The sequence below is a fragment of the Pelobates fuscus genome, chromosome 13 (genome assembly GCF_036172605.1).
Source record: "Pelobates fuscus isolate aPelFus1 chromosome 13, aPelFus1.pri, whole genome shotgun sequence".
In the NCBI taxonomy this organism is placed as follows: domain Eukaryota; kingdom Metazoa; phylum Chordata; class Amphibia; order Anura; family Pelobatidae; genus Pelobates; species Pelobates fuscus.
This window is the reverse complement of record NC_086329.1, coordinates 61,290,639-61,310,653: the sequence shown is the minus strand read 5'-3', so window position 1 is coordinate 61,310,653 and position 20,015 is coordinate 61,290,639. Positions and strand designations below refer to the sequence as shown.

General features: G+C 41.1%; 1 protein-coding gene across 2 annotated transcripts in view; it reads left to right on the top strand.

Annotated features, from left to right (window-relative positions):
- Nucleotides 1–20,015, top strand: part of PALS1 (protein associated with LIN7 1, MAGUK p55 family member) — a 98,833-nt gene that overhangs the window by 20,713 nt on the left and 58,105 nt on the right. For both annotated transcript variants that reach the window (XM_063439072.1, XM_063439073.1), the window contains exons 2-3: nt 5,129–5,614; nt 12,744–12,952. In XM_063439072.1, the coding sequence (XP_063295142.1) occupies nt 5,254–5,614; nt 12,744–12,952 (570 nt within the window). In that variant the 5' untranslated portion in view covers nt 5,129–5,253. The remainder of the gene's footprint in view (nt 1–5,128; nt 5,615–12,743; nt 12,953–20,015) is intronic.

Genomic DNA, 20,015 nt, shown 5'->3' with positions numbered 1-20,015 from the left:
AGCTGTGGAAATTTAAAATGTAACCTGTGAGACAGAATCATCAGGTTTTTTTTGTATTGTTTACGAACAGGGCTTGTAGGAGTAGCATTAATGTCCCAAAATCACTTAATTAAGATGAAGGGATTTTGGTACTTAAAATAGCATTTTAAAACCCTAGAAAATGCAACTATTCCTAGTGGCACATCCTCTTTGCCAGTACTAGTTTCCCTCAACAATCTAAGACCGCATATTTAATCTATTCTTAAATTAGTAGCGATAGTGCCTTAGCAAAAGGGGAAGATAGTGGGGTGGAGACAGTAAAATAATGACAATGGGGGGTGATTTATCAAAATGTTATGTTCTAAAAATTGGTTTAACCCCTTAAGGACCAAACTTCTGGAATAAAAGGCAATCATGACATGTCACACATGTCATGTGTCCTTAAGGGGTTAAAGTATTGAAAGTGGAGCAATCACAATGAAACCAGTGGAACCAGGAAGCATATTCATTTTGGTGATTCCTTCCCTTTTAAATTATTGCATCACATTTTAGAATAGAGTTCTGGTAAATTTGCTCCAATGAATTGTCAGTCGTCTGGCTTCCTTAGTGGGATATTTGCGGTATTCCTTAAAGTGACCCTGTAGGAACTATGCTTCATCTCATTTGAGTGGTTATAGTGTCTGGAGTGCCATGCACCATTCAGCCCTGAACCATTTTTAATGCTAACTGAAAGTACTCAAAAGCCCATTTCCTCTTTGATGCTTGGGCTCATAAGGAAGCATTAGCCTGAAACGTAATGGGTGGGTGTGGATGGTTGAGAGTATAGACTGCTTTCAGCCTGTCATAGTGCCATAACTTCAGTAGAGGCTGGGCTGTGAGTGGCCAGGGACTCTTAAGTAGTGTTACATTGCTTTAAAATGGTTTTAACTCTGAATGGAGGAAAAGTGCCATAGAATTCCAGACACCATAGCCAAGTCCGTAAGATGAAATGATTATGGTGCCAACAGTTAGTTTCCCATTTTAGGAACATTTCTAGTTAAGCTGTTTTTTTTTTTTTTTTTTTTTTAATATAAATTGTAGCACAAACAGTCTGTTCCCAGGAATGGGGATTTTGAAGCTGTAGATAAATGTGATAATGTTGTTTTTATTGAAATGTCACTGGCAAATCCCTTATCTTTACTCTTTTGCTCTGTGAAATGTACCCCAGTTTGCACATGGTAAATTATTAGACTTGTGCACAAATGCTTTTCGACTGGGACAAATTAATCTGATAACTTTTAAATCTACACGTGAATGAATCGATTTGTCTGAGATAGACCAGTGGATTCTTATTCATTGAATTAGACTCCACATGTAAATTTGCTACAATAGATTCTTTCGGGTGCAGATTCAAAGTAATTTGATTTTGTCATCCCAGCTGACGAGTATTTGTGCATAAGTCTAGTAAATCTATTGCTAGCTGATTTCATGAGCCAGGCATATCTGCTGTAGCCATGGCTTACAGAAGCTGGAAGAGAAAACTTGCTGTGTGCTAGGAACTGTATAATGCCAGTCTGTGGAAGGTTTTCAAGTAGTAGACATCTGTGACATTAACCTCTGCAAATTGTGCGCTTTTTTTCCCCCTTTCATTAACTCAAAATTCTGTTTACTTTTTTTTTTTCTTTTTCTTTTTCTGCTACAAAATTAAGTTTTTAATTGAGTTGTGGTTTTCTTTTGTTTGTTTTTTGAGGCAGCACTTTGTTGCTGTTTATGGATTATACTATGAATAACTCTGTGCATTGGATACTACATTCCAGAATGACTCCATACAAGTAGACCTCAGTGTATTAGTACATTGAGGTAGAGATCCTTAGTATAAAGAAGCATCTTCTTGCACACTGGCTGTGTATGTTTGTGTAGAACTATGCAATTGTATTCACAACTTGTAGAGTACAGAAGTAATGCAGGATAGAAAAAAGATGTCAGCACTTGTGACGGAGACTTTTTAGGTAAGTAAATGTACTATTTGATTTTTTTTTTTTCACTGGACACCGATGTTAAAGCAGACATGTCACATTTAGGGTATTTTTGCTAAATATGCAAAGTCTGCAGAAGAGATCTCATTAGCTGCTTAATTGCTGATGAAGATTAGAAAGCAACTTTGTAAACCCCATGGTTTTCTATTAAAGGGACATTCCACTGCCCATATACAAAATAACTCCGCATGTAGTAGATATACCCCAAATGAAAACTTGCATGCATTTAATAATGCATTTTTCTATTGGGATGTATCTAAAAACAGCTTACAAAACCTGCAATTCTCTCATCTGCTGTCTTTGCAAACCATCCCCTTTCTATGGCTGTCTAATCACAGACTTCCCAATGCACCTCAATGAGAAGTCTTTGCAAGGTAGGTGCTCTTGGCAAGTGCTGCTTCTTGAGTTTAGCTTCACTGAGCAAAACATACCAGGAAGTAACATTGCCTGCTGTCTGCTTGAAAACCAAGTGGGTTAGTTTATAAAAGTGTCCGTTTGCATTTGTATCTGCACTTTCTGCAAAATTAAAAAAGAGGACACACTTTTCATACATAAAGCTTTACAGCACGCTAAAGTGCTTTAGGGGTCTGGAGTGTCCCTTTTAATACAAGTTTGGAAAGATGTTAAGGAGATGCTACACTGTATGTTTTTAATTCGTTGTGCCACTGAATATATAATAATGGAATTTGTATAATAGTGTAGAATTTTTAATAGTGTGATACTTATCCTCAATATTTAACAAATGTATTTGTGGTGTCTGCATGATATAGAAATGGCCATAACTTACATATAACTGGAACAAAGGAGTGTCTTATTCTTTGTTTCCTGTCAATCATTGTTATAAGCTCTCCCATTTTCCATCACTGGACATAGTTTGTGGAGGTGGAGAGATAGAAGCAAGGTCTTTAGTTTAGAAAAAAATCTGTGCCAAATTATTTCTGTATTTGTTTTCTCCAAGATCTCACAAATGCATATTGTTTAGGGAATAAGCTAAAATAATATCCATATGTGATGAATACTAGTATACTGTCATGCATTTGACCTAAATTTAGCAAGTTGTTTGTGTGTCACAGTACTCTATTTGGGTTTTCTGTAGTTTGTTGTTTTGTGTGTTCATTTATTTTCTTTCAGTACAGAATATAAACTATATTTAAAGGAACACTGTAGTGTCAGGAATACAAATGTGTGTCTGTAACACTACAGTGTTAAAAACACATTAGGTGGATGGCAACCCCTTATCCCCCTTAAAAAGGGTTAAACTTAACCTTTATCTCAGTGCTGCGCGGATCTGAAGTGACTGGCTCTGCCCCTACTCTGCCTCCTTGGCATCAATTTTGAAGATTTTAGCCAAACCAGTGCTTTTCAATAGGAAAGCATTGGGAGGCTAGTGTGCACGCATGGCAAAACACTGCACTGCGCCAATCAGCATCTCCTTATGGAGATGCTTTGAGTTAATACATCTCTATAGGAGAGCACACCTATAGTGGCCATCTCAGTGACTGGCGCTAGTTCCTAGGAAATAATATAAACACTGCCTTTTCTCTGAAAAGGAAGCGTTTAGATTAAAAAGCCTGCAGGGACAGGCTATAGACACTACAGCCACTACATTAAGCTACAAGTTATTCTTGTGACTATAGTGTCCCTTTAAATACACATCGAAAACATGTAATGAGTCTGTAGTAAATACAGCTGACCTTTCTTTAAGTAAATATTGTATTTGTGTGACCGGTGCAATTTAAACTAACCAGTTCATGACAGATTCACTTGAATCATGGATGAATCCCGTTTTTTTTTGTGTTTTTTTTTAACCCCCCTCCCGCCTCCACTACATCTAACTGACCCCCTAGTCACCCCCAAATGCCCGTAAGCCCCCCATATTACCTATTTTTCATTCTTTATTTTCTGCCCCGATCTATATTCAGGGCGCCGCCATCTTTGTGTGGATAGAGGAAATCCCTATGGGACACGTCATCTGCCCACACTAGATAGACTGTGAGATTCCCGCACATGCCCAGTGATACACCTGGACATGCGAACGGGAATTTCATCTACATCAGCAAGATGCAGCCACAGCACGAATAGGATAGGAGTTTCATTCGTTCGAATGAAATTGCGATCCGAACAAAGTCCTGAATTGCATCCTTACACGAATGGAGAAACTCTTCTCATTCTGTTAGGATGCAATTCGGCAGTTTTGCCGGCGTTCAGTCTAAGTGACAGGATGTTCGGCAATACTGACAGGAAGCATCGTGGGAACAGGGAGGAAAGCTAGGGATCATGGGAAAATTGCTCTGACCAGCGGAAATGAAGCACACTTTGCTCCTCCGCTGGTCAGAGCTGGTCAAGCGGAGGAATCCTCCATAAGGCAAAGAGTCCCTACTTTGTCTTATGATTTTAAAGAAAACTAAAGAAGACAGGAAGAAAAGAATAACAGATCCCGAGAGAGGGGGACAAGAGGAAGAGATTGAGGAAAGGTAAGTTCGGCATGACAGTGCCGCTTTAAAGCAAAAGAATATTTCCTTATGCGATAATTATATATTTTCTTGTGTAAAATCAAGGAGTATAAAAATGGTACACTATTTTATTTGCATTGAATAAGGTGTTTTGGGCTTGAAACATTTATCACTCGTTTAGACAGTTCAAATAAAATGGGATATCACTTTTTAATCCCAATAGATCATGTACACCAAGTGTTTTCTTTTCTTTTTCTTGAATATATGTTAGTGTAGTGAGAAATGGCATCCGTGCAAATAATTTTTTCTCCGATAATAACCCAGCGGTCACAGTAATTCTGTTCCATGGGTAGTCAAAATAGATCCCACCTATGTCCCATCCCTCTCCATCCCCAAGTAGGCAGCTCCTTACCAGTGACTCTAGCTTGATTGCCTGTGTCAGCATTACAACAGAATGACTTCTGACATGACATTCAAATGTTTCAAATACAAGACACTGTCCAGAGAATTATCAGATTAACAACCATTCACATTCCATAGTTACTGTAACATATAGCTGACCAGCTTTTAGACTGGGTTCTGTTTTTTTGCCTGTCCTCTAAAACACTGTGCTATATTTAAATTTATAAAATATCCTAAAATATGAATTATTCCTTTATATATTTATATTTTTTTTTATAGGTCACAGATTGGTGTTGAAAATATTGAATGGTCTGTGTGGAATTTCTGCCCAACCATGGAAGATCATATAGACGTTTGGAAAAATACAACTTTATAACATACTAGATAAGTTGGTTCAAGCAGCCATGACCACTTCCCATGTGAATGGACATGTAACAGAAGATTCTGATAGTGAGAGACAAGCTGCAGATTTTTCTCAAGGGGAACCACAGAAACACAGAGAGATGGCTGTCGATTGTCCTGATTTGGGTTCGAGGGCTATGCCAATTCGCCGTAGTGCTCAACTTGAGAGGATCAAGCAGCAACAAGAAGATATGCGACGAAGACGTGAGGAGGAAGGAAAGAAGCAGGAACTGGATGTTAATTCTTCCATGAGATTAAAGAAATTAGCACAGATTTTTCCTAAAACTGGAATTGACAATCCAATATTTGACACAGAAGAAGGACTCTTTCTGGAAAGTCCTAATCATGCTGTGAAAGTATTGGGTAGGTGTTCACTCTTAAATGTTTTTTTTTTTTTTTTGTATTCTCATGTGAAACCATTAATTATGGGTAGTATATAGTAGAAGTATCTGACAGAATATCTCCAATACTACTTCATATTGATATTTAAAAGTACTGTTATTCTGGCGCAAAATGCTCAGTTGAAAACCGTAACAAAGGAAACTAGCGTAAGGTTTCTATTTTTAGCGGTTTGCACTCAAATACCGCTAATATAAATTCTAAAGCAGTCCACACAGGGTTAAGGGTGCGTATGCAAAAAATATAAATAATGGCAGCAAGACATACGCAACCAGAAACAAGGAAATGTTTTCATTCTGCTTATTTATTATGCAAGTGTGTATTCATTTAAAATTATATATATATATATATATATATATATATATATTTATTTTGCTATCAAGTGTATTGTTTCTTGCACCACATTACAAAATGGTTTATTTATTTATTTATTTTTAGGGGGGGAGGGGAGTTGTTTTGTTTTTGCACCAAAACAACTTTAATGCACTTGATACATTTTGGCCTCATTAATATGGTGTTTTTTTTGTTTGTTTTTTTAATTGTCCAATCTTTTGTTTATGTAGAATTCTGCACTTTTTGTAGAATTCTATACAATAAACCTGCCTCCTTTGAGCCATGCCCCTCCTGCCAGAAAGACTTCCTTGCCAAAAGTGTGTATACTGTCTGAGTTTCGCTTTGCATGCTTTGTGTAAATTTATTTTGGAGCAGTGCAAGTGCATAACAGAACAAAAACATCCCACGAGGGGGAATAAAACAGATTTTTGTTCAGTTAATTGATTCTATAAGATGGAATAAAATGCATTGTTATTCACAGCTTCTTGGGTTTTAGCCCCTTTTGTGCCTGAAAATTCCATTTGTAGCACTTCTGCTCTATGTTTGTTCCACCGTGATTTAATGCTTTATCTTTAAATGCAACTAAAGACGTATAGATTTTAAAAGAAAAACTAGGGCTTTCTTTTGATAGCCTTTATGTATGCATAGCAGAACATTACAAATGAATAAAGATATATATATTTTTTAAAATAATAATTGTATGGTTTTGCTTATAATAATTTCTACACAACTAGCACAAATTCAAAGGGTAACTATTTACAGTGACCATGGTTTCTGGAGTCTGTATTTGTGATAATTCTCTTTGAAATATACATACAGAGTACATACATAGATTAACCACTTAGCTGCCCGAGGTGCAACTTCACTTCCAACAGTGTCATAAGCCAACAGAACAAAGCTCTTAACTGGTTAATGTCAATTATGTGCAATGTCAGACACCCAATGGTAGTATTAAGATCTGGCACCAGCAATAAAATATATAATTAAAGGCAAGTGGCAAGGGTAATCCTGAAGATACAGAGGGCATATGAAAAGGAAAACCAAAAGTAAAAAAAATGACAGGGCAGATTTAATAAAATTAGGCGTACCTATTGTTACAGAAACTAGACACACAGGAACAGAGGGGTTGAGGGCCCTGCTCAATGAGCTTACATGCTGGAGGGAATGCGGTAAAATGACACAAAAAGTTAAGGATAGTATTAGACTAGTGACTGTTGCAGAAGAGGAGTCAGTTGGGAGCTATTAACAGTTTAATTGATACGCTTTTATGAAGAAGTGGGTTTTTAACGATTTTTTTGAAGGAGTGGAGACTGGGTGAGCATCTAATGGAGGAGGGAAGTCAGTTCCACAGGCATGTTGCAACCCTTGAGAAGTCTTGAAGGCGAGCATCAGAGGTGGGAATACGGACAGAAGATAGACGTACCGTATATACTCGAGTATAAGCCGACCCGAATATAAGCCGAGGCCCCTAATTTTTCCCCAAAAAACTGGGAAAACTTATTGACTCGAGTATAAGACTAGGGTGGGAAATGCAGCAGCTACTGGTAAATTTCTAAATAAAATTAGATCCTAAAAAAAATATATTAATTGAATATTTATTTACAGTGTGTGTATAAAGAATGCAGTGTGTGCGTATGAGTGCAGCGTGTGTGCGTATGAGTGCAGCGTGTGTGCGTATGAGTGCAGCGTGTGTGCGTATGAGTGCAGCGTGTGTGCGTATGAGTGCAGCGTGTGTGCGTATGAGTGCAGCGTGTGTGCGTATGAGTGCAGCGTGTGTGCGTATGAGTGCAGCGTGTGTATGAGTGCAGTGTGTGTGAGTGCAGTGTGTGTATGAATGCAGTGTATGAATGCAGTGTATGAATGCAGTGTGTGCAGGGCCGGTGCAAGGATATTTGCCCCCCCCCATATGTCCTGACCTCCCCTCCTCCTCCCTCAGTGGTCCTTACCTCCCCACCCCCGTGTTCCTTCACCCCCCTCCCCCAGTGGTCCTGACTCACCCCTCCCCTAGTGGTCCTTACCCTCCCCTCCCCTAGTGGTCCTTACTTCCCCCTCCCCTCCCCTAGTGGTCCTTACTTCCCCCTCCCCTCCCCTAGTGGTCCTTATCCCCCCCTCCCTCCCATAGTGGTCCTTATCCCCCCCTCCCTCCCATAGTGGTCCTTATCCCCCTCCCTCCCATAGTGGTCCTTATCTCCCCCCTCCCTCCCTCCCATAGTGGTCCTTATCCCCCCTCCCTCCCATAGTGTTCCTTTTCTCCCCCCCTCCCTCCCATAGTGGTCCTTATCCCACCCCCTCCCTCCGATAGTGGTCCTTATCCCCCCCTCCCTTCCATAGTGGTCCTTATCCCCCCCTCCCTCCCATAGTGGTCCTTATCCCCCCCCCCTCCCTCCCATAGTGGTCCTTATCCCCCCTCCCTCCCATAGCGGTCCTTATACCCCCCTCCCTCCCATAGTGGTCCTTATCCCCCCCCCCTCCCTCCCATAGTGGTCCTTATCCCCCCCTCCCTCCCATAGTGGTCCTTATCCCCCCCTCCCTCCCATAGTGGTCCTTATCCCCCCCTCCCTCCCATAGCGGTCCTTATACCCCCCCTCCCTCCCATAGCGGTCCTTATACCCCCCCTCCCTCCCATAGTGGTCCTTATCCCCCCCCCTCCCCTAGTGGTCCTTACTTCCCCCTCCCCTAGTGGTCCTTACTTCCCCCTCCCCTAGTGGTCCTTACTTCCCCCTCCCCTCCCATAGTGGTCCTTATCCCCCCCCTCCCTCCCTCCCATAGTGGTCCTTATCCCCCCCTCCCTCCCATAGTGTTCCTTTTCTCCCCCCCTCCCTCCCATAGTGGTCCTTATCCCACCCCCTCCCTCCGATAGTGGTCCTTATCCCCCCCTCCCTTCCATAGTGGTCCTTATCCCCCCCCCTCCCTCCCATAGTGGTCCTTATCCCCCCCCTCCCTCCCATAGTGGTCCTTATCCCCCCTCCCTCCCATAGCGGTCCTTATACCCCCCCTCCCTCCCATAGTGGTCCTTATCCCCCCCTCCCTCCCATAGTGGTCCTTATCCCCCCCCCTCCCTCCCATAGTGGTCCTTATCCCCCCCCTCCCTCCCATAGCGGTCCTTATACCCCCCCTCCCTCCCATAGCGGTCCTTATACCCCCCCTCCCTCCCATAGTGGTACTTATCCCCCCCCTCCCATAGTGGTCCTTATCCCCCCCCTCCCTCCCATAGCGGTCCTTATACCCCCCCTCCCTCCCATAGCGGTCCTTATACCCCCCCTCCCTCCCATAGTGGTCCTTATCCCACCCCCTCCCTCCCATAGTGGTCCTTATACCCCCCCCCCCCCCACAGTGGTCCTTATACCCCCTTTTTTATTATTTTTTTTTTATTATTATTATTTTTTTTTTTTATTATTTATTTTATTTATATTTTTATTTTTTTTTCGTCCCCCCTCCCTGCTTGATACATGGCAGGGAGGGGGGCTCTCCTTCCCTGGTGGTCCAGTGGCAGTTCAGTGGGGGGGAGAGGGGGGCTGGCAGAGCTGTAACTTACCTGTTCTGCAGCTCCTGTCAGCTCTCTCCTCCTCTGCGCCGTCCGTGCAGCTCCTTCTATCAGCTCACACTGTAAGTCTCGCGAGAGCCGCGGCTCTCGCGAGATTTACACTGGGAGCTGACCGAGGTGCTGAACGGACGGCGCGGAGGAGGAGAGAGCTGACAGGAGCTGCAGAACAGGTAAGTTACAGCTCTGCCAGCTCCCCTCTCCCCCAGTCTGTATTATGGCAATGTAAATTGCCATAATACAGACCTTGACTCGAGTATAAGCCGAGTTGGGGTTTTTCAGCCCAAAAAATGGGCTGAAAAACTCGGCTTATACTCGAGTATATACGGTAAGTCTTCAGCAGATCGTAGGGGCCTAGACAGGACATACTTGTGTATAAGGGAGGATAGATCGGTGGGAGCAGCAATTATGTAGCTATTTGAAAGCAAGAACCAGAAGGGTGCGACATGGGAGGTGCGGGCGGACAGGAAGATGAGCCTCGCTGCCGCATTCATTATGGACTGTAACGGCACAAGTTGGGAGCATGTAAGACCACTGAGAAGCGTATTACAGTAGTCAAGGCGAGAAAGGACAGTGGAATGAACCAGCACCTTAGTCGCAACTGGCGTTAAGAAGGGGCGGACACGCGCAATGTTTTTGAGATGGAAATGAAAGGATTTGGCGATAGACTGAACATGAGGCTTGAAGGAGAGGTCGGAGTCAAAGAGAACACCTAGGCAGTGAGCCTGCGTGGTGGAGCTGATGGTAGCACCATTGACTTGGAGGGAGACAGACACAGGAGTAACAACACTTGAGGAAGGAAAGACCAGAATTTCAGTTTTGGTCAAGTTTAGTTTAACCCCTTAAGGACACATGACATGTGTGACATGTCATGATTACCTTTTATTCCAGAAGTTTGGTCCTTAAGGGGTTAAGGAAGTGGGCAGAGAGGCAGAGACACTAGTCAAGAGGGACGGGGAGAGATCAGGAGAGGGCAGGTAGATTTGCGTGTCATCTGCATAGAAATGATATTGGAAGCCAAAGGAGCTAATGAGTTTACCAAGGGAGGCAGTATAGATGGAGAACAGTAGGGGACCAAGGACTGAACCTTGGGGGACACCAACAGAGGAGTTGGGGAGAAGAAGCAGAGCCAAAGAAAGAAATGGAGCACCAGGAGAGAGCAATATCTTGTAGACTGATATTGCGGAGGATGAGAAGAAGCTGTTGATGATCAACAGTGTCAAAAGCTGCAGACAGGTCAAGGAGAATTAGGATAGAGTAGTGACCACGAGATTTTGCAGGGAGTAGATCATTGGATACTTTGGTCAGTGCCGTTTCCACAGAGTGCTTCGCGTGGAAAACAGACTGAAGCGGATCTAGCAGAGAGTTGGACTCGAGGAAGTCTATCAATCTCACATGCACAATTCTTTTGAGGATCTTGGATGCAAAAGGTAGTAGCGAGATAGGACGATAGTTGGATGGGGAGTTAGGGTCAAGATTGGGCTTCTTTAGAATTGGGGTTACAGTTGCATGTTTGAAGGGCGATGGAAATATACCAGAGGGGAGAGAGAGATTGAGAATTTTTGTGAGTGGTGGAGAAAGAGAAGAAGACAGAGTACGGATGAGATGCAAGGGAATTGGATCTAGGGAGCAGGTGGTGGGGTGGGAGGACTGGAGCAGAAACCTCTTCCAATGTAGCGGGTGCGAATGAACATAGAACAGCAGAGTGAGTGAAGTTAGAGGAAGTATTGTAAGGGGAAGAAGAAAGATGGGAGATCTCTTCTCTGATTGTAGAGATCTTGTCAGTGAAGTGAGTTGCAAAGTCGGAGGCGGTCAAGTTAGTAGGTGGAGGAGGAACAGCAGGGCGAAGAAGAGAGTTAAATGTGTGAAATAGTCGTTTGGGTTCGCGGGAGAGTGTGGTTATGAAGGTATTGAAGTAATTAACTTTTGCAGAGGAAAGAGCCAAGCTGTATGAGCTCAACAAAAATTTATAGTGGAGAAAGTCAGATGCACAGTGAGACTTTCTCCAACAGCGTTCAGCAGTTCTGGAGCATTTTTGGCGGTATCGAGTGAGCTTGGTGTGCCAGGGTTGTTGTTGGGGGCGCCTGTGGCGTTTTAAATGTACAAGGTGCCATAATGTCTAGTTGAGTGGAGAGGGTGGAATTGTAGAAGGAGGTTTGAGATAGGTAAAAGAGTTTGGAGATAAGTGGAGAAATGCTCTAGGTCAAGACATTAAAGGTTTCTGTGAGAGTAATGTTCAGACGGTGGTGTCAATTGGGTCTTGGGTATGCCAATGTCAAAAGTCAGCAGATGGTGGTCAGATAGAGGAAAAGAAATATTGGAGAGATTAGAGGCAGTACAGAGGTTGATGCAGGCGAGATCAAGAGTGTTTCCCCCTGTATGGGTTGCTAAATTGGACCATTGCGTAAGGCCAAAGGAGGAGGTTACAGAGAGCAGACGAGAGGCATCAGTGCAATTGGGGTATTCAATGACAAATTACAAATAAATTGGGTAATTCAATAACAAATGTTTGAAAAGAAGAAGATACTCAAAATAATTTGACTTATTAGTCCTGGAAGGCTATATACCCAGTATTTCAATTATTATTTAACAAATAAAACAAACCAAAACATTTATTACTGTTTAGATTACTGAGATCTTCATGAGAAGAGACGCATTATGTGTCCTCATCCTTTGAGTGGTAATGCCAGACTTTGAAGACCTTTGATTTTCAAAGTGTGAAATCGCCTCTTGTAGTTATCAGACTTACATCCACTAGAAGTATTTTTTTCAGACAAAAGTAAACATTGGTGTTTTATTTATGAAGGTGGAGTCACCAATGTAATCTGTCTACTGGTTCCGCTGGATAACCCTACTTTAAGTTCATTAGACCACTTTTTTTCAGTATAGAACACTTTGATAAATATCCCCCAATGTTTCAGTGTCTACTCCTACAATTCACTGTGTGCCCTGGACTGGAGTTTTGTTGTCTATTGCTTAATATAATTTTTACTTCTAAAGTTGTATCCTTAAGGGATTAATACAGAATAGCACATCATGTGAAAAAAGTTAATCCAAATTATTGATGTTGTGTACAGTATTTTGTTTGTGCAATTTTCATAGAAGTGACATTTTCTCTATTTCACACACATTTATTTAGAGTTAATGAAAACGTGAAAACTGGATAAAAAAAAAAAAAAACTGCCTTCTTAAGCATGTCTCCAACATTTACATTTTTAGAAATTGAAGAATTGTTGTCTTCACTGAAAGATATTGAACACACTTTGCTGGACTCTCAAAGTCGAGACGACATTTATTTACTGTTACAGCTGGTTCAGAATGTAGACTTTAAGAATGCCTTCAAGATCCACAATGCTGTGGCCGTGCACATGAACAAAGCCAGTCCCCCTTACCCACTTATTCCTAATTCTCAAGAGTTAACACAAGAGGTAAGTGTATGTATGCACTTGGGTTGTTGTGTGAAGAGTATTTGTAGCTTGTTTTGATTCTAGTGTCTATTGCTTTACTGAGTAACTAAATCGTCAAATTGTGTAGAAAAATCCCTGGTGTGTGGCAAAGAATTATGTCTAAGGGAATTTATTATACCTAGCCATTTTTTTCCTAACTTGACCCACTTATTTAAATCCTCTTTAATAGAGATCAGTTTAAGATTTGTAACCGATGGTTGGTGGTCTAGATTATTTTTTTTTCCTACAATTGAAACAGATATTCTCAGTGTTTTGACCTTAATAAATTTAGAGGATGGAATGCAATTGAATTTTTTTTTTTTTATCTGTTTTTTTTATCTTTTTATTTTCTTTGTTATGAACATAGACTTGATTGGGGCTAAGAATCAATCCGTAATTACCAAACCTATAGAAAACAGGAAGGTTTTCAGCGCTTTTCCGGTACTGATACAGTCCAAAGGGCAGCTAAATCCCTACAACCGGGGTCTCTCATCTCGTAGAGAAGCAGATAACACAGGGGATGGTGTGGTGCCTGGAATGTCCTTGGAATTCATATAATAAAACAAGGGAGAAATTGAGAGCTGATAGCAAAGTAGCATTTCCCATAAATAGCAAGTACAAATAAATACACTCTCACTTTTTGGAAGCCAAGATGTAGCTCCAACTTGAATGCCTGGGCGGAATGATCCCCGCCTAAGAATATGGTGTAGTATAGACTCTTGTAGAAAATTCTTGTGGTGGAAATGACTCTCGTAGATATGTGGGAGAGATAAAAGGTGTATAGTGCAATATGTCAAGTTCAATATAAAAGGTGTGCACTCACGTATTCTGGAGCTTAGAAAGTGGCTCCGCAGGTCTAGTGTAGAGTGGCATGATCCCCACTCTTGGATATCGGTGGTGATGGTCTCTCTCTGATAATATAGATAAAAGAAGATAAAACCAAAAAAGTGTACACTGTATGGAGTGCAGAATAAAATTAAATAAAATCTACTCACATTTAGTAGAACAAATAAGGATTGGTCTGTCCAACAGTTGTGGGTGGTATTATCCACACCAAGGATATGGTGTTCAGGAATCCTGCAGGAAAATTCTCTTGTTGATAAAAAAAAACTTAAACTATAAAAAGTTAGAGTAAAAAAGCTATATAAAACAATATTATGATGCACTTAACGCATTTCACCATTCGATGGCTTTATCACTTTTGATAAAGTTTAAGTGCAAGTTGCAGCACCTTGTGCAGAGGTAATATTCTGCTGTTTCATAATCCATGTATGCTTGTTGAAAGATGCATTTTGAGGAAATGGTTGTAGTGCTATGCGGGTGCCAACTTGTTTTATAGTAGGCGGGTTGTAACCAATTAATTGGCAACTGTAAGTATGGACAGTCCATTAGCTTGATATATGTACAAAATTCCAGTACTATTATGTGTAGGTCCTCTTAAAATATGCTGAATTCTAGTGATGAAGCTATTTGACCTCCCTACCCTGTCATAATGCTTGCAATAGCAAATAAAACGTGAGTGTACTCTAAGTTGGCAACAAGTAAACCCATTGCCCACAGCTCAAGGGTACTGAAGTTGGCTAGCTGGCCAGAATAATCACCAGGGTAGGGTGATGGGTTGTAAAGTGGGCTACCTGTAGATGAATGAATATATTAACATGTGAGAGAGAGGCTGCTTCTCCTGCGTGCATTTGCTATAGCCAATTTGTTAGGCTTGAGCTACCAGGCCTAACTAGAACTGAAAAGGGAAACTTGGGTACTGGGGTCATAACGTGAAAATACATTTTCTTTTAGTTCGTAAGCGGATACCAAAGGCAGAGCTCAACTCAGATGTAGCTCCCTGTCCAAGATCCACCAGTTAACGTTTGCCTAACAATTTTTTTTTCTCCACCTGTATACTATTGTTTGGGGGTTGCTTTTGCCATAGCTCTTTAGCAAGCAGTTGGTTTGCTTGTTGTCACTTGACATAGTAAAGATGCTTCAGTTTACTAAAGCATCCTCTCGGCTTTGATTATTTGGCATTTTGAAATGTCTCTCCCTTAAAGGGACACTCCAGGCACCCAGACCACTTCTGCTCATTGGAGTGGTCTGGGTGCCAACTCCCACTACTCCTAAACCTGCAAGTGTAATTATTGCAGTTTTTTAATAAACTGCAATAATTACCTTGCAGGGTTAATTCCACCTCTAGTGGCTGTCTACTAGACAGCCACTAGAGGGAACTTCCTGGATTATAGCAAAGATTTCCTTTGCTAGAGCGTCGCTGGACGTCCTCACGCTGTGGGAGGACCTCAAACGTCGCTCATTTCCCCATAGGAAAGCATTGAAATTCTTTTTCAAGGCTTTCCTACGGGGTGCGCTAATGCGCATGCGCGGCATTGCGCACATGTGCATTAGTTCTCCCCGGCCGGTGGGCGGGATCAGTCTCGCCCACCGGCCGACGGAGACAGTAGGAGGAGCGGCGCGGAGGAGGAGACCGTGACGAGGGACATCGTCGCTGCCTCAGGTAAGTGACTAAAGGGGTTTTCACCCCTTCAGTAACCGGGGATTGGGGGTTGGGAGGGAGAGGGAACCTTCAGTTCCAGGAAAACGGATTCTTTTCCTGGCACTGGAGATTCCCTTTAAGACTCCTATAGTGGATACAAAGAATATTAGCACTGCAATTATTTATTTATTTTTGTTGAAAATAATGGCTTCAGATGGTCGGTTGAATGCTTTCAGAAGAGCCGAGGTTGTTACATGTTGGGGTGTGTGTGTGCATACTTTTTTTGAGAGTTTAAGGTTAAAAAACTGTGCGCTGATTTTTAAAGGAACACTCTGGACATAACTTAATTGGGATTACTTTATTGGTACCAGGAAGTAACTGGCGCACCAGCTTACCTTTAGAGCTCCAAAGTCTTCAATCCAGCACTGTATTATTCTCAAGCCATTTTTTTGAACGGGTAACTACCAATTGGCTTAGGGTGTCACCTGACACAGTAAATCAGCAGCACCCCTGTCTAAGGCTTCCTCTTTCAAGAATCAAAGAGAAGTAGGACAGGGGCAGAGATAAACACTGGATTCAGGATTTGGGATTTAAACTGTTCATGAACTGTTTAACCCCTGAAGATAAGTCTGCTCCAGGGACTTTCTAGCACCATTCTGATTAAATTGTTATGGTGCCCTGAGTGTAACTTTAAGCCTTGCTTAGTTTGGTAAGGGGTTGGCAGTACATGTTCTGGAGTAATGTCTGCAAAGCTATTAAAATCCTTGCAAATTATTTAATTTTGCATTAAGTTGTTACTTTTATTAAATTGCAAAACGTGCTAGTGTAAAAACGTCATTAATTTGCATGCTAAGTTTAAAAATCTGGCATGGAAGGCTTAGTCTTTGGTGTCTCTGTGAAATGTAATTTACTCCTCCCCCTTCCAAATTGGACAAACGTCTGAAAATCTGTGAGCACTCTAACCATGGGGTACTAATGTAAGTGACTACAAGAATAATGCCCCTGTAAGGGTTATCGCTAAAGTTAGAGTTCAACGTGAAGTTTAACTTTAAGGTCAGAGTAGCTGACCCGGTAGCTTAGCTGACTTAGAGAATGTTACATTGAATTTGAAATTCACTTTGAATTCTCACTTTAGTGAATTACCTTGTAGGTATTCAAAATATCTTATCCTTAGAATGTCAGCCTTTCATATTTTGTTCTCTTCTTTCCTTTCCTCAGTGCTGATGTTAACCTTTGAAAAAAATGATACACATTAAGAATAATATCTTAACTGCTGATTTGGGCTTCTTTACATTGTATATTATTATTTTAAAAATATTTTACCAGGAAAGATACATTGAGATTTCTCTTGTTTTCTCGTTATGGTACAATAAAATACAAAAACAATATTAATACACAATATATACAAAATTTAACATAGAACAGGTAGGAAATATATAATCGACCATGACAGGTGCATTCTGTCTTGAGGTATGTAGAGAGGGATCACTTAAAGGTGTGCAGGAGGTCGTTCCACAATTGCGGCGCTCTGTAGTAGGAGGATCGGGCTGCTTTCTTTTTCTATTGAGGTAGACTAAATAAAGTGCTGATTATGTATCGGAGGTTATAGGAGGTGGGAACAGCTGAGGAGAGCATTTTGCTCAGGTAGGGTAGGAGTTTCCCAGAAGAGCTCTTAAACACAATATAATTACTCAGGCTTAAAAGAGACTTGTGTCCATCAAGCTCAGCCTTTCTCACATTTGATTTTTGCTGTTGATCCAAAAGAAGACAATAAAACAATTCTGGAGCACTTCCAATTGTGCAACAAACTAGGAAAAATTACCGGTACTTTCTTTTTGTAGTGCTGAGGTAATCAGATTTCTAATAACCCTACAGCAAGACCAATATACATAAAGAAAGATTCACTTTGCATGTCTCTGATATCGCACGTTTTTTGTATATTGGTTAAACAAGCTTGATCTACAACCTGATAGCAGAAGATAAAAGCAGATTGAATAGTGAAAATAAAAGCGATTTGCATTGACTGTTTAAGAGTTGAGACTTGGGGGATAAGCATGTTTAAAACATAATATAGGTTATCTAGGTTAGTGTGAAGAGTGCCTTTCCAGGAGGCCACAGCATAAGTTCAATGTTAAATCGGTACCTAACAGACTAGATGCTAAACAATTATAAGAATCAATAAGAAAAAGTAAATGTACCAACAGACTACATTTGTATTGAACAAGAAGCAGCAAGTCACATCAGCCAACAGCCCTTTGATGACCTTTGATGACCTTTTGACTTATTTTCTCGGTTTGACCACATGTGCAGGCTAGCACCCAGCTCAGGAGAGTTCCCCTGCAATGCCAAGTTTATGCTGTATAGTTAAACTTTCAGCTTGGGAGATAGCCCTTCTGATGTTCCAGGCACCGGACAATGTCCTAGGTATGGCCCCGAGGACCTAAGCCTGGAGATTTGGATGATCAGCCTGTAACCTCCGTGAGCGTATTAATTTCAGCTGCCATTTTCGGGCCTGCACGCGGGTTGGAAAATGCCGACACCTCTATGATAACAGGCGGTAAGCTCTGGGTCTCTTTCCTCTGTATTTCACGTTGCCGTGGAGAATGCAAAAATCGTCAAAGAGCAAATTGAGCCTGGTAAGAGTTTTGGAGAGCATGTGGTGTCTGCCATTCGAGTAGCTTGCTGGCTTTGTGTAGCTGTAGATCAACACCATGTTGTAATGTAGTTGTGGCGTCAAGCCTCCAAGAAGTGGACCAGGATCACCCCCACCTGTCCAGAGGGGGTGACATGGGGCAACAGAAAGATTCGGAGTGGGTCCAGACCTTTGCAGACTGAGAGCAGTCGCCTCTCTGTCTGATGAGGCTGCTAGGCCACACTATCACCGCTGGTGGCCTCTGACAAATACGGCTCCCTGCCACTCCTGATTGAACCTGCCAGGTCAGGGCTCCGGTGAGTCTCCACCAGGAACAGATTTGGAGTACTGGATGGCTAAAAGCAAGGCTAAGGAAAGGCTGGATGAGGAGCTCAAACATAGCACGTCTGGTCACCATAAATGTCAGGCCTGGCCCGGAAAAAATAATTACTTCTTGACCCCAGAATGACAATCGGATATCTCATTGGATCAAGAAGCTATAACCCCACCAAATTAAAATTTATATCCCTGTATATTATATTTTTGCAAGTATTATCCAATTGCTATTTAAACATCTGTATAGACTTATTGTTCTTACTGTAAAAAACAAAACAAAAACTTTTCTTTGCCTTAAATCTCCTTTCTTCCAGTCTTAATGCATGACCTCTTGTCTATGTTTAGTCCTGTTTATGAATAGATTTCTGGACAATAGTTTGTATTGGCCATGAATATATTTGTATAATGCTATCATATCCTCGTTGAGGTGCCGTTTTTCCAAAAACATTGTTAACCTCTCTTCATAAATTCGCCATTTCTTTTTTTAATTTTGTAGCCTGCCTCTGCACTTTTTCTAGTGCCATAATATCCTTTAGGTGCCCAAAATTGCATTACAATATGTATATAAGCTTACATTTAATTGTACAAAAGACATCACATTTTTTGTTTGTCAAGATTCTATTGCAAGGTATATTTTTGCTATGCTCAGATTAGTATGGTATAAACTATGCTGAGCGAGGAAAGTATCTTTTGGATGTCAAAGTTTAACTTTTTATATTATTGCCAGTTTCTTATGTATGTTAATCTGTGTTTTTTTGCTAGAGTATTGCTTAGATGCCCCAGCATATGAAGAATTACACATAAAGAACTACTCTTTTTATTTATTTATTTTAAATGGCGTTATTAGCAACAAAACTCTTTCGGGCTTTGCTGTGGCCACTTGGTAGCTTACATGAATTTATACTCCAAATCACTCTATCTGTTGGAAATATCTGACAGTAATAAAGAATGTTTGTTTTTTCTCTAAACACTGGGCAAATTAAATCCTAGTGTGCTTGGAAACAGCTGTTATCCGTTTCCAGAACTGCAAATCAGTGCTTTTTGTTTTAATTTACTCCAGAAAAGTGTGTAGGCATTATTAGTTTAAAGTTGTATTTTTTTTTTTTATTATTATAGTGCATGTCTTGTGTTTCAATTTCTTGTCACTACGATTAGCTAGCCCGACAGCCTAACTGGAACTAAAGCTTTGTCTTCAGTCCATATCTTGTTTGGAATTATAGATTTTACAGTGCTCTCCTCTGGAATAAACGTTAGCAACATTTTGTGGATGCTGAATAGTATACTGCTACATGTTTTTCCATTTGTATAATGTACAAATAGTTCTTCTACAAGAATATCAAAGTTACAATTCTAACAGGAAACTCCCTCGATTTTCACATACTGGTATTTTATTGATATTTTTTGTTTTGACTTACTATTTTGTATTGGTTATGTTCATATTTTTCTACATCTGGCTTTTCTCAAACTACTGCATCGCCTCTCGTGCTTTGGAATGCATATCTTTGCCCTGTAGACCTTTAAGTGTCTATAGATTATATATACCGTAAGCTGCAAAAAGGTGCACTTTATATATTGGATACATCTGTGTGTGTGTG